Genomic DNA, 27989 nt, shown 5'->3' with positions numbered 1-27989 from the left:
ACACGACTGAATCAGAAAATGTGCTGGCAAAAAAAAGGTGAGAAAATCCTCCTTCTTTTGCAGTTCATTAGATTAACACCAACTAAGGCCTTAGAACCAACTAGTATTGTATTGTACTCACTTAAAACACACACACACACACACACACACACACACACACACACACACACACACGCAGCCATTACCATGTGAATTTGGCCTTTTGTTTTTACTTTACAAACTAAAATATAAGGAAAGATGTTTCCAATGTTCAGATGATATCTCTAGACAAACATTAAAATATAACAAGTCTGTATCATGTATTTTCTTTTTTTATTTATACGTATCCCAAGATTCAAGTGTGTGTGTGTATCACATTTTATATATATGGAAACACAGTAATGAAGAAAATTCAGAAGACTTAAAACTGAGAGCATTATTCCCTGCTTTTATCATACATCAAATTATTATCTAAATTTTGATTTCATGTGAAACTTTTATGCTTTCTTATCCCCAGTGTAGTTTACTTAGGTTGCCTGGCACCTTAGAGAGGTGAAATAATACTAAGCGATCTCAACTCAAAAATTAAATTCATCATGAGTTCTTAATTCAAAGGCAATATAAGCTCAAGTCTATTAGTCTTAGTTGGTTCTTAGAAAGTAATATTTTGTACCTGGTTCACAAACTGCTCAAACAGCCTAGCATACTTAAATTATTCTCAAGGAAATACAAAATGTCATCCGTTTATTTTCTACAAAATATTTGGCATACAAAGGCATTGTCTGAAGATGTAACAAAATTAAAATTTGTTTGTTTGATAAATACTTGGATATTCTAGCAAATTAAGAGACTATATTTTATAAAAGACAACTAAGAATACATTAATATATGTTCACTTGAGGTTAATATAGCCCATAGTGACAGCATGATACGTAACAGGTCTGGAATTCCTTGATATGATAAATAATCTGCCAGGCTTATAAATAAGCAAACTTACTCATTTTTGCTTCAACATTTCTGTGCATGGAACAAACTGAATTCAGTGAAGAAAAATATAAGTAAAATTTTATAAAAATAAATATAAGGTTCATGAAGTCTGACCTCATCTAGAATTTTATCTTGCAACCTAATTTAAGTGTTTATATGTTAAGTAGCTCATTGATTGAAGATTACAACATTTTTTATCCTAAAACATACATTGTTTCAGCTGTATTACATTTATATTTTTAAATATTTAACACAATTAATTGCTGAAGTTCAAGTGCACAAAGTATTATGGCATACTGAGAACATATTCTCAGTATACCATTCTCATTATTCAATTATTTATGCTTATAGTGTCAAACTAAAAAGAGTCAGTTTTTAACACTTCATATAGGTATTGTTGCTATGTTAAAAAATGTTTTCAACAATGTGAGGTAATTAGTTTAATATGCCACACTATACAAATATAAACATATATATCTTGTGAAATAAATTTAAGTTGTGCCAAAACTTCCAAATAACAATATATTCCAAAATTCCACTAATTCAGAAATAAATTATTTCATCAAATTTAACAACGTGAGCAATAAATATTCAAAAGTAGATTATTCTGAGATACATAACAACTCTAAAAAATAAACTTTCTAAAATGTGATATGTGTTCTGGAGATTTCTATAATGATAAGAACCAAAACACATACATAATCCAAAATCCTCAAACTTATTATAATGTTACATCTCTAATATATACTACAACTATCACATAAATCTTTTTACACTTTTAAAATAACTGTTAAACTGTACGTCTAAAATTGTGGTTTTAATGTAAAATGTTGAGTGATTTATGTAAGGGAATATAAATCTGCAGCAGTAAATTTTGCATTAATGTAAGGATCTGACAATCCAAGGGAAAGAAAATGAAGTAATCTGCCAGTAAGAAGTCCTCAAACCGGGGGTCAGATCATGTTCATGGAAACCATCTGGTTGGGACCCTCTGAGCCACACCAAACACAAATGATCTTTTAAAAAAAATATCCTATTCATTAATGCATCACAGCTGCACTGAGTGTTACTTCATTTTTCCATGGCAACATCCTTTCTGTTTCAAGGATCTTATTTCAGTTTTGGTAGCAACGTGTTCTTTCGCCAATATTGAACACATTCATGTGTTAAAGTGAAGGGATTATTACAAATTCTTGAAGTCGAACCACCTCTATTTTGATTCCTATTAGGTCAAAGGCTACAAATCTTAAGTATGATACACTGAGAATAAACCAATAAAGCAGAAATTATTTGGTATTTATTTTAATCAATGAAATGACTATCATGAATTTTTTGGAAGTTCCAAATTTATATGCCATCTGAAAAGATATATGCCTTTGTGTACCCCCAACCCATCTCCCATATGTAAGGTTTGGTAAACTTAGATTTTTCTAATTTGTACACTCTGTAACTGTGCTCACAACTCAGTTTAAAAAAAAAAAAAAAGAGAGACTGAGATAGGTTTCACTTATACATTAATTTAAACATTTTAATTAGCCCACTGTCTATTACACAGAACATTTTGTAAGTAAATGCTTTAAGTGACTCCTGGGTGGCTCAGTTGGTTAAATGTCTGACTTCGACTCAGGTCACGATCTCGTGGGTAGTGAGTTCGGCCCTGTGTGGGGCTCTGTGCTGACAGCTGGAGCCTGAAGCCTGCTTCAGATTCTGTCTCCCTCTTTCTCTGCCCCTCCCTTGCTTGTGCTCTTTCTCTCTCTCTCTCTCTCAAAAATAAATAAAAACATTAAAACAATTTTTAAAAGTAAATGCTTAAAATTGTTATACCATATTTTCTATACAAAATTTTTTTTAAGTTTATTTATATTTGAGAGACAGACAAGAGAGTGAGCAGGGGAGAGGCAGAGAGAAAGGGGGAGAGAGAATCTCAAGCAGGATCCCCACTGTCAGCATGCAGCCTGATGAGGGGCTCGAACTCACAAACAGAGATCATGACCTGAGCTGAAACCAAGAGTCGGACGCTTAACTGACTGAGCCACCCAAGAACCCCAATTTTCTATACTTTTAAGTAACATTCCTATTTCCTCTTCCCCACTAACATGAATTCTTTCCTTTGAAACTTTAATTTTTTAAATGTTTATTTAGTTTTGAGAGAGAGAGAGAGAGACAGAGTGCGAGCAGGGGAGGGGCAGACACAGAATCTGAAGCAAACTTCAGGCTCTGAGCTGTCAGAAGAGAGCCTGAATGCAGGGCTTGAACTCCCAGACCATGAGATCATGACATAAGCTGAAGTCAATGCTTCACCGACTGAGCCACCTAGGTGCCCCAATATTTAAAACGTCAGTGATAATTATATTTTGCAAAATTTCTGAAGAATGAAATGTTCTCTGTATGAATTGTATTATTCAGAAAATAGTTTCAAATAAAAAAATACATGAAGAAACATTTCAGGTTATATTTTCATTCACTTTTTCTTTAATTCATGCATTCTTTAATATCGACCACGAACTGAACTGCAAGTCAGGAATAAAGACAAAAGACATAAACCCAGCACCCAAAAACTTGAAACAAGAGGGTTTTAAACTACTAATAGTCTTACAGAGTTTTCACTAGAACATAGGGTCTGTAATGTCAGATAATCAGCCTATTGTGTTTATAGTCTCAGTACATAGTAGCATGTCTAGCATGTACTAGGCACTAAGTAATTAATAAGTGAACACAATTATTTTTATTAGTATCAGTATCTGATGTTAATTAAAATAACTGCTTAATACCTGTTGTTCATCATTTCATTCTACAGAGACAACTTAGTAATTAATAAAATTGACATGCCAGCCAAATGGGTTCAACTCTAACCGTGGAACTTTTAACAAATTAATCTCTCTGTGACTTCAGTTTACTCATCTGTAATTGTGGGGAGGTGGGAGTCAGCTCTGATATAAAGATACAATGTATTAACTCTCACCAAAAGGTTTGCTAAATAAAGTCAATGAACATACACTGAATTATCTCCTATATGTCAGATCCATATATTAGCTCTCATGGATTCATAAGAGATGTTCACAGTCTTTTTCTTTAAAAACACTGTTGCTTATAAGTATTTATGTATATAGAGGCCACCAATATAAGCAGTATTCCATTTGCACTATAACAAATATATTATTAACTACTGCCCAAATCACCATATTCCTATTTGTTAACTCTCAATACACTATGAAAATATTTGGGGTACCTTCATTAATAGTAGAAATCTTAATGTTCCCAATATAAGGCATTAAGTTAAAAACCTCAATAGTGAACCTTGGTTGTCTTCTTTTCCAGATTAATACAAATCTACATTTCCCCATATTTACCAAGGGACAATATGAAAAAATGCCTACATTTGAATTACAAACTTCGTCCTTCTAACAAGCTACCGTGCAATTGCTATCACCTTCTCAATGCCTATAATGAAAGATAGATTCTTTGCAAAATTTTAAGCATAAATGTAAATAATTATTTTTACAAGTAAGGTGACTGGCATTTGGTCTGTCTAGCCTCAAATGCCTACCCTTGTCTGATCATGGAGATAGGCCAGGAAGTGCGCTGGATATGAGGACAACATCTGTATCATGCAGTATTATTACTGCATCACTGATCGTATTCAGTATGTAACTTCCTGGAAAGAGAATTCAATTGGTCTAGCTTAACTACCTTATGGGACTTGAGACACTTTGACACATCGAAATCAAGGAATGTGGTATGGAAAATAAAGAGTCCACTATATTACACAGGCCACTTAGAAAGCTTCAGAAACTATAAAAAACATCTAGAAAATGCCATATAACAGAAACGTGATCTTCAATGTAAAAGACAAGACTGAGTTTGGCAAAAAACAAGAAAATGTACTCCTTTATTAGTGAATTCCAGGCCAGAGTATTTCTATTTTGTCAACTGCATGCCATTGCCAATTATGTGCTCTGGAATGAAAATGTAGCTTTTTGCAGTATAATAGATAGGATCTTTACTGATCAACTGATAAAGAAAAATTGCAAAGAACTGAGTTTGTGCTAATCTTTTGTGAAAAAGGCCCCCGAACTAAGTTCCCATTTTAAAAAATGGTTCAAGACTACATATAGTACTATAACATAATCCATTAAGATGAAATGTGGAAGTTACTTTTCCCACTGAAAAACAAATAGGTTATAGAAAATATTGTTTACATCTTAATGCAATATAAGTCTATTACAAGAAAGAAGAACATGGGCTTAGCAAATATCAACTTTGGCTCCAAAATCAATTTTCCAGAAATCCTGATTCCGAACACATTTGCTTGCTCAAACTTCCATTAAGAGAATAATCCTTTGATGGCTTCAAGTTATGATGTTCTATTTTATCTGATGACAACTTCAGAGTTTTCTGGTTTATATTTTGGTTCATAAAACATCTTGGAAAATGGACACTACTATTTTAAAAACTCAGAATTTTAGGGCCTAGATTTTAATCATTTAATCAGAATCAAGTTTTACCTTTAAACTTTTCCAGAACACATTAACATCTGGAAATGTCTAAATATAGAGCATGTATAATACAGTGCCGAGACTAGAAATGAAGCAAGCAAGTGCCTGGGTCATATTCAAAATAACATATACAAAGATATAATCATTAGAACTCCTGTAATTATATGTTAATTTACACTCAATAAGCTTAATCAAATGAGGAACATGAGTCTAAATTGCAGACATAAAAATGGTTAACGTGGCAAATTTTATGTTAAGTGTATCTTACCACAAAAATTTTTTAAAAGAAAAAAGTGAGGAAAATCAGTATCTCTACTTATAACTAATCCATAATGATAGCTAAGATTTACTTTATTGCTGGTGATAAAGCTAATGAAGGCAATGTATCATGATAAAACAAGCAAAATAACCAGAATTTCACAAGAATGTCAGAATTGGAAATAACCTTAAACATTATTTAATTTAACCATTTCATATTGCAGATAAGCAAAGTAGAGTCCATAGTTAAGATATAGAATTTGAAACTGCTAACGCCTGGCTCCTTGAAATTCTATACACCCTTTCCTTTCATGAACTATCTGGCTTTTCCTCCTACATTTCTGATCTCCCTACTACAATTTCCTTCAAGGACACTTTCTCTTCCACTGTCTGCTTTAGAAATGGCATCCCCTTGGCCCACTGTTCTTTCAACTTCACATATTTTTTGGATGACCAATTCTCCTGGTTTTATCCATCTATAGATGATTTCCAAAATATATCTCTAGTGTGAAATCTCTTCCTGAAGCTCCAGATATGAATATCCTACAGTCCGATAGAAGCCCGGAGATCTCACAGGTGTTTCAAATGTATGTATAAACTCTCTCTTTGCCCCTGATTCTGCATAGCTGCTTCTTTTACCATTTCATGGCATCATTATGCACCCAAATGCCAAAACTGGAATGTGAAACACCAGTTAGACAGCCTCCTTCTTCTCAGTCCCCCAAAGTCCCCTCAGCATTAGTCACTAAGCCATGCTGACTTTATCTTAGGTCCCTCAGGACCACTGGCCAAAGTGGCCTATTGTCTAGTGTTTTCTGATTTGTATACTGAACATGTAGAATCTTTTAAATAAGTTTAAAATAAAGAAAACGTATAATGAAATTTTTAATTTGAGAAACATCTCAAAATTTGCATAATTTGTAACTTTATCAAGAATAGCATATAGGATGTATATCATATAATTTGCTAATAATATGTAAAGTGCGCCAACAGTTTTCATCTAAGTTATACAAATGAGATGGTATACACAAGTGTTACAAGGGAGATTATTTTTTAACAATATTAAGTGTTACCAGTGAGATTATTTCTTTACCAATATCAAAGGAGCTAAAAGTTAAAAAGGATCATAGAAATTAAAACCATGACATTTCTTTTATTTTACCTGCAGTGTGAGACTCTTTACTGCATTCCATACTACTCCAATAAATTCTTTCATTCTTTCTTCAGGACTTCTACAGCCTTCAGATATATTCAGCATGGCTTTCACAGGAACTGACAATGGTCGAGATTCTAAGTATAAGAACAGTTAATTAATTAACACACATTTACTTTACTGTTTTAGAAAAATATACAGAAACTACTTCCAAGATTATTTATTTCTTTATTAGTTCTGAATGAGATTACAAAATAACACATCAGATCATTTTAGACTATAGAATTACTGATTTTTGCAACTATTCAAACATAAGCACAACTTATCTGTTAAAAGTCAGGAGAGTGTTGGTTACTCCTGTTGGATTGGTGAGTGGGAGATGGCACTGTGGAACAATGTTATAATCTAATATTCTATTTAATGAATACATGGATATATACACACTTTACTAAAATTAAGTTGTAACCTAACAATTTACCCATTTCTGAGTATAAAGATACCTCAATAAAAACTTTACTTGAAAACAAAAAAGGAACAACAAAGCATTTTATTTATCTAAAATAGATAAGAAACAGGTCTTCCCATATGTGAATTCTCCTGATGACAAAATCTTATCCATAGACTCTCTAAACTTTTTATTAAAGTTTATTTTGACAGAGAGAGAGACCAACCATATGCACGCACCTGTGAGCAATCAAGGGAGGGGGACAGAGCAAGAGGGAGAGAGAATCCCAAGTGGGCTCCACTCTTCATTTGATCCCACAAACCTTAAGATCATAACCTGGCTGAAATGAAGAGTCAGACACTTAAGTGACGGAGCCAACCAGGCTCCAACTTTATTTTTTTAATATGAAATTTATTGTCAAATTGGCTTCCATACAACAGCCAGTGCTCATCCCAACAGGTGCCCTCTTAAATGCATATCACCCATTTTCCCCTCCCTCCCACCCCCCTGATCAACCCTCAGTTTATTCTGTTTTCAAGAGTCTCTTATGGTTTGCCTCCTTCCCTCTCTGTAACTTTGTCCCCCCTTCACCACCCGCATGGTCTTAAGTTTCTCAAGATCTACATAAGAGTGAAAACATATGGTATCTGTCTTGCTCTGTATGACTTATCTTACTTAGCATGACACTCTCCAATTCCATCCACATTGCTACAAAAGGCCATATGTCATCCTTTCTCATTGCCAAGTAGTATTCCATTGTATATATAAACCACAACTTCTTTATCCATTCATCAGTTGATGGACATTTAGGCTCTTTCCATAATTTGGCTATTGTTGAAAGTGCTGCTATAAACATTGGGGTACAAGTGCCCCTATGAATCAGTACTCCTGTAGCCCTTGGGTAAATTCCTAGCAGTGCTATTGCTGGGTCATAAGGTAGATGTATTTTTGATTTTTTGAGGAACCTCCACATTGTTTTCCAGAGTGGCTGCACCAGTTTACATTCCCACCAACAGTGCAAGAGGGTTCCCGTTTCTCCATATCCTTGCCAGCATCTATAGTCTCCTAACTTGTTCATGTTAGCCACTCTGACTGGCATGAGATGATATCTCAGTGTGGTTTTGATCTGTATTTCCCTGATGAGGAGCGACGTTGAGCATCTTCTCATGTGCCTGTTGGCCATCTGGATGTCTTCTTTAGAGAAGTGTCTACTCATGCCTTCTGCCCATTCCTTCACTGGATTATTTGTTTTTCGGGTGTGGAGTTTGGTAAGTTCTTTTTTAAAAATTTTTTTTTCAACGTTTTTTTATTTATTTTTGGGACAGAGAGACAGAGCATGAACGGGGGAGGGACAGAGAGAGAGGGAGACACAGAATCAGAAACAGGCTCCAGGCTCTGAGCCATCAGCCCAGAGCCCGACGCGGGGCTCAAACTCACGGACCGCAAGATCGTGGCCTGGCTGAAGTTGGACGCTTAACCAACTGCGCCACCCAGGCGCCCCATGGAGTTTGGTGAGTTCTTTATAGATTTTGGATACTAGTTCTTGGTCCGATATGTCATTTGCAAATATCTTTCCCATTCCGTCAGTTGCCTTTTAGTTTTGTTAATTGTTTCCTTTGCAGTGCAGAAGCTTTTTATCTTCATGAGGTCCCAAAAGTTCATTTTTGCTTTTAATTCCCCTTTCCTTTGGAGCTGTGTCAAGTAAGAAATTGCTGCAGCTGAGGTCAGAGAGGTTTTTTCCTGCTTTCTCCTCTAGGGTTATGATGGTTTCCTGTCTCACATTCAGGTCCTTCATCCATTTTGAGTTTGTTTTTGTGAATGGTGTAACAAAGTGGTCTAGTTTCATCCTTCTGCAGTTCTCCCAGCACCATTTGTTGAAGAGACTGTCTTTTTTTCCATTGGATATTCTATCCTGCTTTGTCAAAGATTAGTTGGCCACACTTTTGTGGGTCCACTTCTGCAGTCTCTATTCTATTCCATTGGCCTATGTGTCTGTTTTTGTGCCAATACCATGTTGTCTTGATGATTACAACTTTGTAGTAGAGGCTAAAGTCTGGGATTGTGATGCCTCCCACTTTGGTCTTCTTCTTCAATATTACTTTGGCTTTTGGTGTCTTTGTGGTTCCATACAAAGTTTGGATTGCTTGTTCTAGCTTTGAGAAGAATGCTGGTGCAATTTTGATTGGGATTGCACTGAATGTGTAGATAGCTTTAGGTAGTACTGACATTTTAATAATATATATTTTTCCAATCCATGAGCATGGAATGTTTTTCCATTTCTTTGTATCTTTTTCAATTTCCTTCATAAACTTTCTATAGTTTTCAGCATACAGATCTTTTACATCTTTGGTTAGGTTTATTCCTAGGTATTTTATGATTCTCGGTGCAATTGTAAATGGGATCAGTTTCTTTGTCTTTGTGTTGCTTCACTATTAGTGAGTTGCTACACTATTAGTGTATAAGAATGCAACTGATTTCTGTACATTGATTTTGTACCCTGTGACTTTGCTCAATTCATGTATCAGTTCTAGAAGACTTTTGATGGGTTCTATCAGGTTTTCCATGTATAATATCATGTCATCTGCAAAAAGTGAAAGCCTGACTTCATCTTTGCCAATTTTGATGCCTTTGATTTCCTTTTGTTGTCTGATTACTGATGCTAGCACTTCCAACACTATGTTAAACCACAGTGGTGTTCCTGATCTCAGGGGAAAAGCTCTCAGTTTTTCCCCAATAGGATGATATTAGCTGTGGGCTTTTCATAAATGGCTTTTATGATGTTTAAGTATGTTCCTTCTATCCCAACTTTCTCAAGGATTTTTATTAAGGATAATGAATTTTGTCAAATGCTTTTTCTGCATCAATTGACAGGATCATATCGTTCTTTTCTTTTATTAATGTGATGTATCACATTGATTGATTTGCAAATATTGAACCAGCCCTGCATCCCAGGAATGAATCCCACTTGAACATGGTGAATAATTCTTTTTATATGCTGTTGAATTCAATTTGCTAGTATCTTGTTGAGAATTTCTGCATCCATATTTATTAGGGACATTGGCCTGTAGTTCTCTTTTTTTGCTGGGTCTCTGTCTGGTTTGGAAGTCAAAGTAATATTGGCTTCATAGAATGAGTCTGGAAGTTTTCCTTCCCTTTTTATTTTTTGGAACAGCTTGAGAAGGATAGGTATTATTTCTGCCTTAAATGTCTGGTACAATTCCCCAGGGAAGCCACCTAGTCCTGGAATCTTATTTGTTGGGAGATTGTTGATAACTGATTCAATTTCTCACTGGTTATGGGTCTGTTCAAATTTTCTATTTCTTCCTGTTTGAGTTTTGGAATTGTGTGGGTGCTTAGAAATTTGTCCATTTCTTCCAGGTTGTCCAGTCTGTTGGCATATAATTTTTTATAGTATTCCCTGATAATTGCTTGTATTTCTGAGGGATTGGTTGTAATAATTCCATTTTCATTCATGATTTTATCTATTTGGGTCATCTCCCTTTTCTTTTTGAGAAGCCTGGCTAGAGGTTTATCAATTTTGTTTATTTTTTTCAAAAAACCAACTCTTGGTTTCACTGATCTGCTCTACAGTTTTTTTAGATTCTATATTGTTTATTTCTGCTCCAATCTTTATATTTCTCTTCTTCTGCTAGGTTTGGGGTGTCATTGCTGTTCTGCTTCTAGTTCCTTTAGGTGTGCTGTTAGGGATTTTTCTTGTTTCTTGAGATAGGCCTGGATTGCAATGTATTTTCCTCTCAGGACTGCGTTCACTGCATCCCAAAGCGTTTGGATTGTTGTATTTTCATCTTCATTTGTTTCCATATATTTTTTAATTTCTTCTCTAATTGCCTGGTTGACCATTCATTCTTTAGTAGAGTGTTTTTTAACTTCCATGCTTCTGGAGGTTTTCCAGACTTTTTCTTGTGGTTGATATCAAGTTTCAAAGCATTGTGGTCTGAAAGTGTGCATGGTATGATCAATTCTTTTATACTTATGAAGGGCTGTCTTGTGACCCAATATGTGTATCTATCTATCTTGGAGAATGTTCCATGTGCACTCAAAAAGAAAGTATATTCTGTTGCTTTGGGATGCAGGGTTCTAAATATATCTGTCAAGTCCATCTGATCCAATGTATCATTCAGGGCCCTTGTTTGTTTATTGATCCTGTGTCTAGATGATCTATCCATTGCCGTAAGTGGGGTATTAAAGTCCCCTGCAATTACCACATTCTTATCAATAAGGTTGCTCATGTTTGTGATTGTTTTATATATTTGGGGGCTCCCTTATTTGGCACATAGACATTTATAATTGTTAGCTCTTCCTGATGGATAGACCCTGTAATTATTATATAATGCCCTTCTTCATCTCTTGTTACAGCCTTTAATTTAAAGTCTAGTTTGTCTGATATAAGTATGGCTACTCCAGCTTTCTTTTCATTTCCAGTAGCATGATAGATAGTTCTCCATCCCCTCACTTTCAATCTGAAGGTGTCCTCAGGTCTAAAATGAGTCTTTTGTAGACAGCAAATAGATGGGTCTTGTTTTTTTTATCCATTCTGATACCCTATGTCTTTTGGTTGGAGTATTTAGTCCATTTATATTCAGTGTTATTACTGAAAGATATGGGTTTAGAGTCATTGTGATATCTGTAGGTTTCATGCTTGTAGTGGTGTCTCTGGTCCTTTGTGGTCCTTGCAACATTTCACTCACAAAGTTCCCCTTGGGCTCTCTTGTAGGCTCGGTTTAGTGGTGATGAATTCCTTCAGTGTTTGTTTGGAAGACCTTTATCTTTCCTTCTATTCTGCATGACAGACTTGCTGGATAAAGGATTCTTGGCTGCATATTTTTTCTGTTCATCACATTGAAGATTTCCTGCCATTCCTTTCTGGCCTGCCAAGTTTCAGTAGATAGGTCTGCTACTACACTTATGTGTCTACCTTTGTATGGTATGCCCGTTTATCCCTAGCTGCTTTCAGAAATCTCTCTTTATCCTTGTATTTTGCCAGTTTCACTATACATATCCTGCAGAAGATTGATTCAAGTTACGTCTGAAGGGAGTTTGCTGTCCATTGGAGTCCTCTTGGATTTCAATGCCTGTTTCCTTCCCCAGATCAGGGAAGTTCTCAGCTATTTTGTTCAAGTACACCTTCAGCCCCTTTCTCTCTCTCTTCCTCCTCTGGAATTCCTATGATACAGATGTTCCCTTTGATTGCATCACTTAGTTCTCTAATTTTCCCCTCATAGTCCTGGATTTTTTTATCTCTCTTTTTCTCAGCTTCCTCTTTTTCCATAATTTTATCTTCTAATTCACCTATTCTCTCCTCCACCTCTTCAATCTGTGTTATGGCCACCTCCATTTTATTTTGCACCTCATTTATAGCATTTTTTAATTCCTCATGAATATTTTTTAGTCCCTTGATTTCTGTAGCAATAGATTCTCTGCTGTCCTCAATGCTTTTTTTAAGCCCAGCGATTAATTTTATGACTATTATTCTAAACTCTTGTTCTATTATATTGCTTAAATCAGTTTTGATCAATTCATTAGCTGTTACTACTTCCTGGAGTTTCATTTGAGAAGAATTCTTCCATTTTGTCATTTTGGCTAGGCCCTCTGGTAGCCCCAAACTGCAGGGCACTTCCTCTGTGTTGTCCCAAGGAACTTGGGTTGGTGGGTGGGGCCGCAGTCAGACCCGATGTCTGCCCCCAGCCCACAGCTGGGCCACAGTCAGACTGGTGTGTACCTTATCTTTCCCTCTCGCAGGGGCAGGACTTCTGTGGAGTGGTGTGGCCCTTGTCCAGGCTGCTTGCACACTGCCAGGCTTGTGGTGCTCCTTTGATAGGATCTGGCCAAGGGTGTATTAGCTGGGGTGGATCTGCAAGGTGCTCAGGGGCAGAAGGGGCAGGCTTAGCTAGCTTTGCTGTTGGTGGTCCTCTGCGGGAGGTGCCCTGCAGCACAGGGAGGGAGGCAGGCCCGTTGGAGGGATGGATCCACAGCTGCACAGCGTTGGGCATTTGCACAGTGCAAGCAAGTTGGATGATGGGAACTGGTTCCCTTTGGAATTTCAGCCGGGGGATGGGAGAGGGAAATGGTGCTTACCAAAGCCTTTGTTCCCCCACTGAGCTGTGTCCTTCCAAGACTTAAGAACTCTCCCTCCCAGCCTCCCTGCTCTCTGAGAGCAGAGCTGTTGACTTTTAACATTCCAGATGTTAAGTACCGCTGGCTGTCAGAACTCACACAGTCGGCCCCTCTGCTTTTGCAAGCCACACTTCAGGGGCTCTGCCTTGCCCAGCGGTCTGCTCTTCCACCACCCCAGCTCCCTCCCACCAGTCCATCTAGGATGCACCGCCTCTCTGCTCTTCCTACCCTCTTCTGTGGGCCTCTTGTCTATGCTTGGCTCCCGAGAGTCCATTCTGCTAGTCTTCTGGTGGTTTTCTGGGTTATTTAGGCCGATGTGGATGGAATCTAAGTGATCAGTGGGATGAGGTGAGCCCAGCATCCTCCTGTGCCACCATCTTCCTTCAGTCGAATGATCCTAGTGCAAGCAGAGGGTCTTTGTAGGCTACAGGACTCTGACAAGCTTAACGCAGGGTTCTTCATCCAGGTGCTTAACAGTCAAAGGTCATTTCCTGAGGTCAAATGAGAGAGGCCCTAAACCATGAAAATTTATTTCCAATGTCCAGCTGGGAGATCTGAGAGGTGTGGGCATGGGCTCCCATTGCTCCAACTTTACAAACTGATTTTGAAAGTAACCAAAAAAGTATGTGCTTACATAAAAGGCAAATTTCTATATTAAGAAAACAAAAGGTGATATTCCACTCTGTATAGTATGTTATTAAAATTTTTGTCCATCTAAATTACAGAAATCAGAGAATTTCAACAATTTTAAAGCAAAATTTCAGAAATTACTCTTAACTTAATAATCTATAACAACATGTATTATTTCTAAACATATCCATATATTTTTTATACATTATATATTAATACAAACATTAATTTGTATGTACCACTTTACATACTTAAGAAACATAAAATAAGTCAGATCTTGGTTTTTAAGACTTTGATTAAATTAAGTTTGATGGTCCTAAAATGCTCTCCAAAGTAAATGCTGCCATATTACCACTATGTGAACTACAGTTGCTATATTTCAACTCAGTTTCCTTATCTTCCCAACTTGGCTCATTTGCATTTATACTAGATTAATAACATCTTTTTAAAAATTTTTATATTTATGAGAGAGAGAGACAGAGAGAGCAAACAGGAGAGGGACAGAGAGAGCAAACAGGAGAGGGGCAGAGAGAGAGGGGGACACAGAATATGAAGCAGGCTCCAGGCTCTGAGTTGTCAGCACGGATCCTGATGCAGGGCTTGAACTCACAAACCGTGAGATCATGACCTGAGCCAAAGTCGGATGCTCAACCAAATGAGCCACCCAGGCGCCCCATAGATTAATATCTTAAGGGCATGGATCATAGACCCTTTTCCCTCATATTTATAAACCCACAATCTACCACAATATGCATATTATAAATTCAAAGAATGTTTATTAAAACAAGAGTTTGGGAGAGATCCATAGAGAGATTTGGGAACCGAGCATTCTAGGTAAATAATAATGCAAAAGTCCTGGGTTAGAGGTATACTTAGGATTTTCAAGAAATAATATGGAAGAAATGATGGCCAAAACAAAGTAAAGAGTGAGTGAAGTAGGAAATGAGTCAGAGCTATAAATAAGGACCAGTCATACAGAACTTATATTGGCCATGGTAAGAAGGTTGGCTTTTGCTTTGGAGAAGCTGGGACATGATCATGGAGTCTAAATACAGTCATAAAATTATTGGATGGACATATTTTAAAAGAATTTCTCTGGTTACTCTGCAGAAAATCAGCTGTAAGTATTAAAACAGGGAGACAGTATGTGAAAGATGGTGGTTGCAATAGAGGTAGTAAGAAGTGATGAAATTCCGTATCCACTTAAAAAGATAAAGCCTCCAGGCTTTACTGATGGACTACACATACAGTAAGAGAGAAAAGTGAAGAACGGATGACTCCAAGGCTTTAGGTCTCAGCAGATGGAAGAATCGAGCTGCAGGAGGAGGAGAACTTAGGGAAAAACACCTTAGTTTTTTAGACCTATCAAGTTGCAATTTCCATCAGTTCAAATTAAGATATCAAGGTTACAAACAGCTCAACAACTATACAAAATGGAAAAGAATACCAACAGATAATTAAGAGAAAAATATACTATGGCCAAAAAACTTAATAACACCCTTGCCAAGAAACAAATAAAACTTAAGACAAAAATCAGGTATCCTCTTCCGTGGTCACATTGGCAACATTTTAAAGCATCAATTTGCATATTTACAAAATCTGTCGTTGTTGAAGGCTCTTTTGAGAATTTTTCATATACTGGGAATATGATTAAGTATGGTCTTTTTATTAGAATTGCAACAGACGACAATTTGTAGCTATCAAAATTTAAACACGCAATATTTTTCTACAATAATCCCATTTCCAAAAACTTATGCTACAGAGATACTTTAACATTTGAGAGTGCATGCATACAAACAACTTACAAAGAATGGTCAGTGTCAGCAGTATTATTTGAAATAGTTAAAAAAGAAAAGAGGTGAGAAGGGAGCGGAAATGGAGAAGGAAAATGTTAAGCAATTTATCTGTCCATCAAAAAATACATGGTTGGGGCTCCTGGATGGCTCAGTCGGTAAAGCGTCCGACTTCAGCTCAGGTCATGATCTCGCGGTCTGTGGGTCGAGCCCTGCGTCAGGCTCTGTGCTGACAGCTCAGAGCCTGGAGTCTGTTTCAGATTCTATGTCTCCCTCTTCCTCTAACCCTCCCCTGTTCATGCTCTCTCTCTCTCTCTGTCTCAAAAGTAAATGTTAAAAAAATTTTTTTTGAAAAAAAAAAAGGTTAAATTAACTTCAGAATACCTCCAAAGAAGATTATAATCCATTCACTTAAAATGAGTAACAGTTACAGGTATGATAGAAAGCACATTTTTGATATCTTGTGAAATGAGAAAAATACATATGTGTAGTATAATCCAAATATGTTTTTACAACAATGTGTAAGTTTGAGTGTGATTTGTCTACTCCATACACAGAAAAAGTTACAGAAGAGTAAAAAAGCAAATCCATGACAGAGGTTTCCTCTGAGGAGAGCAAAATGGAATTGGTGAGGGTAAGAGCGACGGGGTATTTAACACTTTATTCCATATATTTCATAATTAATTAAATGATTTACAATGGGTTTCCTATTATAATTTTCTTAATAAAACACCATTAATTTGCTTTCTATTGACTTGGATTGCATCACTTCTCTTTCGTCCATTAGTAGTTATGAGAACAAAATGGTTACCTAAGCCTATGGTAAAATTCTGCCAATTTAAATAACTGACTTAAATCTAGACCAACCACACAAAACCTGCACAGAGAAATTTATAGGATCTTTATTCCTAAGTGCCAAAATTTGGAAGGATTAAGATGTCCTTCAGTAGGTGAGTCAATAAACTGTGGCCATGAAAACACACAGAAGCAATTTAAATGCATATTAGTAAGTGAAAGAAGCCAATCTGAAAAAGCTACATACTAATTCAAACTATATGACATTCTGGAAAAGGCAAAACTATGGAAACAGTAAAAAAGATCAGTAGTTACTAGGAGATAAGGAGAAGAGAGTAATAAAACTACTATATTGGTTACTATAATGGTAGATAAAGGTCAATACAAATTTGTCCAAACGCACAGAATATACAATACTAGGAATGAACCCTAATGTAAACTATGGGCTTTGGGTGATAATCATAGAAATTCATCATTTATAACAATGTAACACTTTGGTAGAGAATGTTGATAACAGGGGGAGAATCTATGCATGTGAGGGGAAGGGGATACATGGGCAATCTCTGTACCTTCTCCTCAATTTCACCATACACCTAAAACTTCTTTAAAAATAAATTCTATGGAAATAAATTTTTAGATGCAGTCAAAATTTTAAACTCTTAACAATGAATACAAAAGGTTTCCAAAGAAATTTCTATGATCAAATTTCAAAAATCTAGTATAGAATATTAGTTTCATATAAACACCATTATTTCAATTTCAAAATAAACCCATCTAATAAATGCTAACAGTACCAAACAGTTTGAACACTATCACATGACTGTGAAGCAATATTTCAAGTAATTACTAATCAAAAAGCCATATAGTTATTGTAAATATACTGATATAATGACCTAATAAAAAATATTAAAGGAGGCCCTGAAATTTATATGTGATTCAAAAAGCTTTGAAAAACATAAGCAGTTAAAACTTCTCATTAAATATCATAATCTGGCTATTGGAGGTATAAAATCACATTATTTTGGATACACTCATATTGAGTATTTATTTCCTAAAAGATATGAGGAAGACAGTTTTTAAAAAGGGCATTTATTTTCCCTGTAGTTATGTATATTTCACAGGTAGGATATGAAAACTTCTTATAATTCTGTCAATCTTGATATGTATTTTATTTAATCAAAAACCTCTGTAACGCCTGCTATATGCCAGATATTGCCGTAAGAGCTTTACAAATATTACTTGGTTTAAACCTTATAGCCACCCCATAAGGAACAACACACTATTATTTAGACTCTTATTCTCACCATTTGAGGATAAGAAAACTGATCACACAGAGGTTAAGTAACTTATTCCATGTCACCCAACTGGTAAATCACAAAATGAGGATGTGAATCTACGAAGTCTGACTCCAAAGTCCATGCTTTTAACTATGCTATAGCAACTCTTCTGTTTTTCCAATCCTGTATCATGGCAACTTCTAGTTCCAGCAAATATGTACTAACTATATCATATTTTTATTCAAGATGATGGTACCACCGATTGTTTAGAAATCAGATGTGTTCATTCTCACTAGAGCTACTCAAAAACCTACATTTAACACAGTAGTCTGATATCTATTATACTTGTTTTTAACAAATAACTAAGGTACTGTTTGCAATAATAAATAAGGTACTTTTGAGACACAAAATTTACTGGTTAAAGTAATATAATAGTAATAAAATAATATCAACAATCAGTTCTTAGATATGTACTATCCAGCCTGGTGCAATATCAATCCTTCATTTCTTCATCATGAAAAATGTACTGCATTGGATGTCTGGGAAGATGGCGGAGTAGGAGGACCCTAAGCTTACCTCCACCCACGGGTACAAGTATATAACATTTACATAAGTGTAAATAACCCAGAAAACAATCCAAAAGCTGACAGTAAAAACCATACAACTACATGTAAAGAAGAAGCTGAATCTAAGAGGACAGAAATGGGCAGTAACATGGTCAGGAGCTAAATGGACCCTCGGGTGGGGCCACAGAAGGTAGGTACCCTGCAGGCTTAGAGAGGAGAGAGAAACAGACCCTCACACAGGAGAATGACACACACATAGGAATGACAAATGACCCTCACACATAGGAATGACAAATCCCTTTAACATTTGGCTTTGAAAACCAGAGAGGCCAAATTTTGTATGTTCTTACAACCAGTGGGACTTAAAACCTGGAGCTTTAAAAATCAGCACACTAGGCTCTGGGAGAGCCTGAAGAGCAGGAGGAGGCTGAGTCCCCACCTTTAAAGAGACAGCACAACCAAAGTCCACAGAGATGCAGCACAGAAACAGCAGTCTTAAAAGAGCATGGGTCACATAGGAGGGAGAGTAGTTTACTTATCTCAGAGTCTACTCCTGAGCAACAGAGATTCCTAGGAGAGTCATTCACAAACAAAGAAGCTGACAGACACCATTCCCTTCCTCCACCCCCCAGCCCCCAGCATAAACACATGGCCACCTAGAGGAACCAGAGTGGTGCCCACACTCACCACCTAACTTGCTAACCCCTCCATTCTCTCCCTCCTCCAGACCTTGCAGATCCACTCCTCTGATGCACTCATGGACAGAGCCCACCCCAGAGTGGGACCACAGGCCTAGCAAGGTGCAAGCAGCCCTGACAGGGGACAGCTCCACTTGAAATAACTACTCCTTGAGAAACTGGGAAAGATAACCACACATACCAGTTTGTATGTGGCCCTAGCAGTGGGCTAATGGCAGACAACTGGTCAGATTTCTGGCCCTGGCCACCAATGAAAGCTTCTTAGGGGACAACACAGGGAAAGAGTCCTGCAGCTTGGTGCTACTGCATCATGGGCAAATCCCTGAACTGACTCAACTTAAGCCCATGCGGCCCTACCACATGGACCAAATAACTGCGCACAATAGGCAGAAAAAGCCACTGCAGACAACTGCACTGAAGGAAACAGTGGCTCAGCCACAAAAGCAGGATGTACACAACACGCACAAGAGACACACTGGAAATCTGAGGTTCTGGGGAACAAAGAATGCTGCACTGCGGGGCACTACACGACCTATTCATAAAGCCATTACTTCAAGAGTAAGAGATGTAGTTGACTTTCATAACACAAAGGAACAGACAGAGAGAGTTAGACAAAACGAGGAAACAAAAGACTATGTCCCAAATGAAAGAACAGGACAAAATCACAGCAAGAGACCAAAGCAAAAAGGAGAACAAGTGTAATAACATTCACAGTATAGGAACCCAGAAGGCAAAGAGAGAGAAAAAAGGGCAGAAATGTATTTGAAAAAATACTAGTTAAAAATATCCCAAATATGGGGAAGGAAACAGAAATCCAGATCAAGGATGCACAGTGAATCCCCAACAAAATAAACACAAGGAGAACCACACCAAGACATATAGTATTTCATATGGTAAAAAGTAGTGATAGGGAATTTTAAAAGCAGCAAGAGAAACACAGTTATGTACCAGGGAAATCCCATAAGGCTATCAGCTGATTTTTTAGGAGAAAATGCAGGCCAGAAGGGAATGGCATGATATATTCAAAGTGCTGAAATGAAAAAATTCTATTTAGCATGGCTATCATTAAGAACAGAAGGAGAAATAGAGTTTCCCAGACAAAGAAAAGATAAGGAATTCCTCACCACTAAACCAGTCCTACAAGACATGTTAAAGGGGATGCTCTGAGTAGAAAGGAAAGACCATAGGTAAAAGCAAGAGTAGAAGGAAACAAAAAAGCAGTAAAAATTAATATACCTGTAAAAATTAGTCAAGGAACTCACAAAATAAAAGAGTATCAAGTATGACACCAAATACCTAAAATGCAAGAGACATGAAGACAGGGCTCAAACTTAAGTGACCATCATCTGGATTGCTATAGGCAGAAGACTTTACATACAAACCTAATGGTAAGCACAAATCAAACACCAGTAATAGACATGCAAACAATAAACAGAAAGGAACCCCAAAAAATCCAACTAATCATGAAAGAAGAGAGGAAGGGAAGGAACAGAGAAGAACTACAAAAACAATAAAAAAGTAACAAAAATGACAATACATACATAATTACTTTGATTGTAAATAGACTAATTGCTCCCTCAAAAGACAGAGTGCAGGAATAGATAAAAAAAACAAGACCCATCTACACGCTGCCTACAAGAGACTAATTTCAGACCTAAAGCAACATTCAGACTGAAAGTGAAGGGAATGAAAAGCATTTAGCATGCAAATGGATATGAAAAGAAAGCCAGGGTAGCAATATTTATATAGGACAAAACAGACTTTAAAACAAAGACTGTAACAAGAGACAAAGCACGCTATATAATCATAAAGGAACATACCAAGAAGAACATACAGTATTAAATATTTATGTACCTAACAAAGAAATATATAAAGCAGTTAATAACAAACTTAATGGAAATAATCCATGGTAAAATAATAATAGTAGGGGACTTTAACACCCCACTTACATTAATGGACAGGTCATCCAAACAAAATCTACAAGAAAAAGGTAGCTCTGAATGACACACTGAATCAGATAAATTTAACAGATATATTCACAAATTTCCACACTAAAACAGCAGAATACACATTCTTTTCAAGTGGAAATGGAACATACTCTAAAATAAATCATATATGAGGCCAGAAAACAAGTCTCAACAAATTCAAAAAGACTGCAGTCATACCATGCATCTTTTCTGTCTACAACTATATGAAACTAGAAACCAACATAAGAAAAAATCTGGAACGAGCACAAATACATGGAGATTAAATAACATGTTACTAAACAGTGAAATGGCCAAGAAATCAAAGAGGAAATAAAAAAATACACGGAGAGAAAGAAAAACGAAAACACAGTCCAAAATCTTTGAGAGGCAGCAAAAGCTATTCTAAGAAGGAAGATTATAGCAATATAAACTTACCTCAAGAAAACAAGAAAAACTCTCAAACTGCCTAACTTTACACCTAAGGGAACTACAAAAAGAGAAACAAACAAAACCCAACACCAAGGAAATAATACAGTTTGAACAGAAATAAATGAAATAAAAATTTTTAAAAAGTCAGATCAATGAAACCAACAGCTGTCCTTTGAAAAGATCAAAATTAATAAACTTTTAGCCAGACTTTCAAAATGAAGAGAGAGAGAGAGAGACAGAGACTCCAATAAACAAAATTAGAAATAAAATAGGAAAAATACCAACAGAGTAACACGAAGAACTGTAAAAGAATATTGTGAAAAATTATATGCCAACAAATTGGACAACCTAGAACAAATAGATCAATTCCTAGAAACATACATTTCTCAAAACTGAATCAGGAAGAAATAGAAAATATGAACAGACCAATTATCAGCAATGAAATTGAATCCATAATCAAAATACTCCCAATAAACAAAAGTCCAAGACCAGATGGCTTCACAGATAAATTCTACCAAACACTTAAAAAAAGAGTTAATACCTATTCGTCTCAAACTATTCCAGAAAACAGAAGAGGAAAGAAAACTTCCCACTTCATTCTTTGAAACTAGAAAACAGAAAGCCCTACAGGCCAATATCTCTGATGAAAATATATGCAAAAATCCTCAACAAAATGCTAGCAAAACTGAATCTAACAATACATTAAAAAAAAATAACACACTGATCAAGTGAGATTTATTCCCAGGAAGCAAGGATGGTACAATAATTGCAAATCAATCAACGTAATGTATCACATCAATAAGCCAAAAATAAAACTGTATTATTATTTCAACAAATGCAGAAAAAGCATTTGACAAAGTACAACATCCATTCATGATAAAAACCCTCAACAAATTAGGCTTAAAAGCAACATACCTCAACCTAATACAGCACATATATAAAAACAGCTAACATCATACACAATGGTGAAATACTGAGAGCTTTTTCCCTAAGGTCAAGACCAAGACAAGGAGGTCCATTCTCACCACTCTTATTCAAAACAGTACTGTAAGTCCTAGTCACAGCAATGAGACAACAAAAAGGAATAAAAGGCATCCAAATTGGTAAGGAGACTCCCACCAAAAACTACTAAAACTGATCAATGAATTCAATAAAGCCACAGGATACAAAATCAATGTGCAGAAATCTACTGCATTTCTATACACTAACAATGAAGCAGCAGAAAGTGAAATTAAGAAAACAATCCCATTTATCACTGCACCAAAAATAATAACACACTTAGAAACAAACTTAACCAAGGAGGTCAAAGACCTACATTCTGAAAACTGTAAAACACTGATGAAAGAAATTGAAGATAACAAAGACATTCCACCCTCATGGACTAGGAGAACAAATATTGTTATTTGCTATATTGCTATATTGTTATTGTTATTTGTACATACTACCAAAAACAATCCACGGATTTAATGCAACCCCTATCAAAATACCAATAGCATTTTTCACAGAACTAGAATAATCCTAAAATTTGTATGGAACCAAAAAAGACTCCAAAGAGCCAAAGCAATCTTGAATTATAATAATAAAGCCAGACGTATCACAATTTCAGATTTCAAGTTATACTATAAAGCGGTAGTAATCAAAACAGTATGGTACTGATACAAAAACATACAAAGAGATCAAAAGAAAGAAGAGAAAATCCGGGAATAAACCCACAATTACATGGTCAATTAATGTTTAACAAAGCAGGAAAGAATATCCAATGGGAAAAAGACAGTCTCCTCAACAAATGATGCTGGGAAAACTGGACAGCAACATGCAGAAGAATAAAACTGGTCCACTTTCTTACACTATACACAAAAGTAAATTCAAAATGGATGAAAGACCTAAATGTGAGACCAGAGACCATAAAAATCCTACAAGAAAGCATAGGCGGTAATTTCTCTGACATAAGCCATAACAACATTTTTCTAGATAGGTCTCCTGAGGTAAGGGACACAAAAGCAAAAATAAGTTACTGGAACTAAATATAAAAAGCTTCTACACAGCAGAGGAATCAATCAACAAAACCAAAAGGCACCCTACTGAGTGGGAGAAGATATTTGCAAATGACATATTCAATAAAAGGGTTAATATCTAAAATACATAAAGAACTGGGGCACCTGGGTGGCTTAGTCGGTTAAGTGTCCGACTTTGGCTCAGGTCATGATTTCAGGGTTCATGGGTTCGAGCCCTGCATCAGGCTCTGTGCTGACAGCTCAGAGCCTGGAGCCTGCTTCGAATTCTGTGTCTCCCTCTCTCTCTGCTCTCGTGCTCTGTCTCTCTCTCAAAAATAAGTAAACTTTAAAAAAAATAATGAAAATAAAATACATAAAGAACTTATCCAACTCAATACCCAAAGAAACAAATCATCCGCTTTAAGTGGGAAGAAGATAGGAACAGACATTTCTCCAAAGAAAACACCCAGATGACCAACAGACCTATGCAAAGATGCTCCATGTTATTCATTATTAGGGAAATACAAATCAAAACTATAATGAGATTATCACCTCACACCTGTCAGAATGGTGAAGATCAAAAATACAAGAAACAAGAAGTGTTGGCAAGGATGTGGAGAAAAAGGAACCCTAGTGCACCACTGATATGAATGCAAACTGGTGCAGGCACTGTAGAAAACAGTAGGAAGCTTCCTCAAAAATTTAAAAATGGAACTCCCCTATGATCCAGTAATTATACTACTGGGTATTTACCCAAAGAATATGAAAATACTAATTTGAAAAGATATCTGTATGCCCGCCTGTTTAATGAAGCAATATTTACAATAGCCAAATTATGTAAGCAGCCCAAGTGTCCATCAGTAAATGAATGGGTAAAGATGTGGTGTGTGTGTATACAAAAAAAAGAAAAAAAGAAAAAGTAATACACTTGGAGTCAACTTATGTGTTTCAGTTGTGTCACTTACCATAATACTTAAGGAAAGCAAGTTAATCTAAGTGTCAGAAATTGAAAATACTATTATCGAATGGCAACAATACTATTCATGTTAAATGTTTTAGTGTATATGAAAACAGTTCATGAAAGTACTATAAATATAGGAAAATGATGATAAAAAAATTGTAAAGTGTAGAAAAGAACTTGAAAGTTACCAGATATAAAACACAAGTTCCCACCTCTTCTATCACAATCAGGCCGTTGTTTTAGTTCTACCTTAAATACCATTTCCTCTGAGAAATGGTCAGTGATTTCCCCACATTAGACTTGGTCCTTCCTCTATAATCTCTCAGAATTCTGACACAACTCTGTATAACATATTTAATTCTCAATGGTATTGTATTAAACATCTAAATATTTATCTTTCCAAAAGGAGCAGTAAAGCCTTATGATATGGTATAGTAATAAATGGTAGCAGTTAATGCTTGAACTTTGAAGATATATTCTGAACTCTGCCCACCAATCATCCTACTCTTCCAATAAGAAATAATCTTATGTCCATATTAATCTAACACCAATTAGATAAACTGGCTGAAAAATAAAGCTAGAAATTCCAGGCCTAATAATTAAATGATCCTATTTTTTGCTTCTACCTCTCAATCAATGATTTACATCAGAACATTCCTTTTCCTTCTTGAGGTTGAACTGGAATCTGGTAACAATTACTCAAAGTCAGTATGTCAAAACCCTCTGTTCTTATTTTGAGGATTTGAGTAATGATGTCAATGGTTAAATGTAACTCTAAGTACTCTATAGTATATATAAACTAATGGCACCAAATATTGCATTTGATACCAAATGGCTTACAATATTCAGTTCAAGATTCTCACAATAGAAAGGTTATTTCATGATATTAAATAGTCAAATACTGTTCAGCCAGAACAATATAATTCATTTTTCGTAGTAAGTGTTTCTCAGAATTAAGCCTTGTTCTGGGATTTTATCATCACCTGTGTAAAACCCTTAACAAGGTGCTATCAAAAAAAAGTAGGTCAAGTTTAGTACCTGGTCAATCGGAGAGAATGATTTCTAATAGGAGAGTAACAACAACAAAAACTTCCTATAGCATTTTTTCCTTTAAACTTGAGACATTTAACTATCAATTTGTATGTTTAGGCACTTGATTCATTATAACACTGATGCCAAGACATACTCATTTCTCTGAAAAGGCAATCCATGTTTCTTCTGTTTCATGCAGCACCCTACAGTAGTATAGTGACTTGCTCAGTAAATATTGGCTGATTCAATCAATTGATATAATTTTAATTGTAGTTGACATACAATATTAGTTTCAGGTGTATAACATAATGATTCACCAATGATATACATTATAATATCTTTTTTGAAAGATAAAACATCCTATGTGTACTTTCTTAAAATCTTTCCCTAATAGCATATTATTAAACACTTTTATTAAAAAAAATGTAACTTTGTGTGAGGTATATATTTATGATTTATGGCTTCATGTTTATTTCAAATTTTATTTTTTTATCTCAGATTTTACATAATCACCAAGATGCAAAGTGTGCCAATTTTCATTTCTCCTTTATGTTCAAAAGAAACCACACTGTTCAGACATGTACTCATAGCCAAGACATTATTATGCCAAGGGGTAGCAGCCTTAAGCAGAGGTGAATTACCTAAAAGGAAACTTAAGATAAAAATAAAAAACCTCCTGAAAATAAGCCTTGCAAACTCAGGTTGTAGATCATCCTGGAGAGGCAACATAAAGCATCTTAAGCAAAACAAGAAGATGACTACCAAAAAGAACTTCCTAATAAAAAAGGGGAGAGTTGCAAGCTTAAGGGATACACTTTTCTTCATTACAAGTTCAGAAAGCTAAAGGCCAAATGGAGAACACGGGCTATCTAGAATGGCATACTTTTTAGGTTTCTGTGGAGAGATTTGAAAGAGAAAGAGGGTAAATGCTTCAGAAGAGAAACCAGACGTTGATACAACAGTGACATGTAGCGTCACATTTCATTATCTTGTTCACAAAGACATCATAAAAGACTAGGATAAAAGATTGTGTTAGCTTTTCACATGCTTAAGGTGTTCTCTTGCTGATAAATGGTCTACTTTTGGAGATACTTTTATTACAGAATATATGTTGATATTTGATAAATCAGAAAGTGCAACTAACTTAAAAATAAGGAAAGGAAAGGGAAAGGAAAAGGAAAAGGAAAAGGAAGGAAGGAAAACATATCCCATAATTTCAATATGCTAAAACGTCATTCAACAGTGCTTAAGGAGCACCTGCTATGTATTAGGGACTAAGTTGGAAACTGGAAATACCATAGTGAATAAAATAGACATGGTCTCAGTTCTCAAGGAGTTTATACATACATGTGGTAGGCTTTAAGATTTTTTTAAAAAACAAAACAAAAAACTCCTCAGTCGTGGAATTGCAGACACTAATCGGATAAATATATTTACACACAAGCTTCCTCAAAGCATAAAACTGCAATCAGGAAACCTAGGTGCCGCCTTTCCTTCCACCATTCAAGATACACGATCTTAGAATACCTCCAGCTATTTAGGTTTCAGTTCATATCTGTAACTCTCAAGAGAGAAGCATTAAAGGCTGCCTATATCTCACAGGAAAACCATGGTGTGAGACAGGCATTCTGCTATCTGTAAAGAAAGAAGAAAAAAAAATCAAGGGCAAGGAAAGAAAGGGGAGGGAAGAGGAGGGGAGGAGAGAAAAAGCACTCAGAAACACCATCATGTCGTAAGTATTAAAGATACAAATGTCTCTAGAATCTGCCCTTCAAGTTATATACTGATTACTACACTGATCCATCAAGACTATTAACATTCTTTCACCCTGGCCTTAATTGCAAAATAAATTAAGTAACAACAAGAAGTTTAAACTTCCATGACTCTTCATGTGTGTGTACCCACAATACAACCAACACTACCACCACCAGAAACAACAGCACAGGGTAGAAAATGAGGAAATGAAGCTTTTGGAGTTAACATCGTGAGACCTTAGAGGAGCATGAAGAATTTTTAAGTTGGAAGAGACAGTCCCCTATTTATAGCTACAACTTTTGACAAGGCTAGTGTTGTTTTTTTTATATGTTTTATACTCAGAACTAAGTTTCAACGATGATTAAATTATTCAAAGTGCAACTCTAAAATAATGAGGCTGGTTTTCCAGTAGTTCTATAAAATTGGTGTTGTTACTTAGTATTTGTCCTTCATGAATACCTTCACAATGCTTCTCCTTCTGCAGTAGTCTTAACCTGAACACTGATCTTTATAGTTGTAAGAGTTCAGAGGGAAACTAAGAAGCTAACCAGGGAATTATAGAAAAATAAATGAGAAAACTTTGGTTAATCAGATCACTACTAGAATTTGAATGTTCACATTTATGTTGTAAAAAGCAAA

At 35.9% G+C, this 27989-nt stretch overlaps 1 protein-coding gene across 9 annotated transcripts in view; it reads right to left on the bottom strand.

The window, feature by feature from the left end:
* Positions 1-27989, bottom strand: part of VPS13B (vacuolar protein sorting 13 homolog B) — an 843987-nt gene that overhangs the window by 413945 nt on the left and 402053 nt on the right. For all 9 annotated transcript variants that reach the window (XR_007148665.1, XM_047842688.1, XM_047842692.1 and 6 more), the window contains one exon: positions 6883-7010. Coding sequence is in view for 8 of the 9 variants with exons in the window: in XM_047842688.1 (XP_047698644.1) it covers positions 6883-7010 (128 nt within the window). In the remaining variant the exon portion in view is untranslated. The remainder of the gene's footprint in view (positions 1-6882; positions 7011-27989) is intronic.

The sequence above is a fragment of the Prionailurus viverrinus genome, chromosome F2 (genome assembly GCF_022837055.1).
Source record: "Prionailurus viverrinus isolate Anna chromosome F2, UM_Priviv_1.0, whole genome shotgun sequence".
NCBI lineage: Eukaryota > Metazoa > Chordata > Mammalia > Carnivora > Felidae > Prionailurus > Prionailurus viverrinus.
Note: the sequence above shows the minus strand (reverse complement) of the source record. Positions and strands in the feature narration are given on the sequence as shown.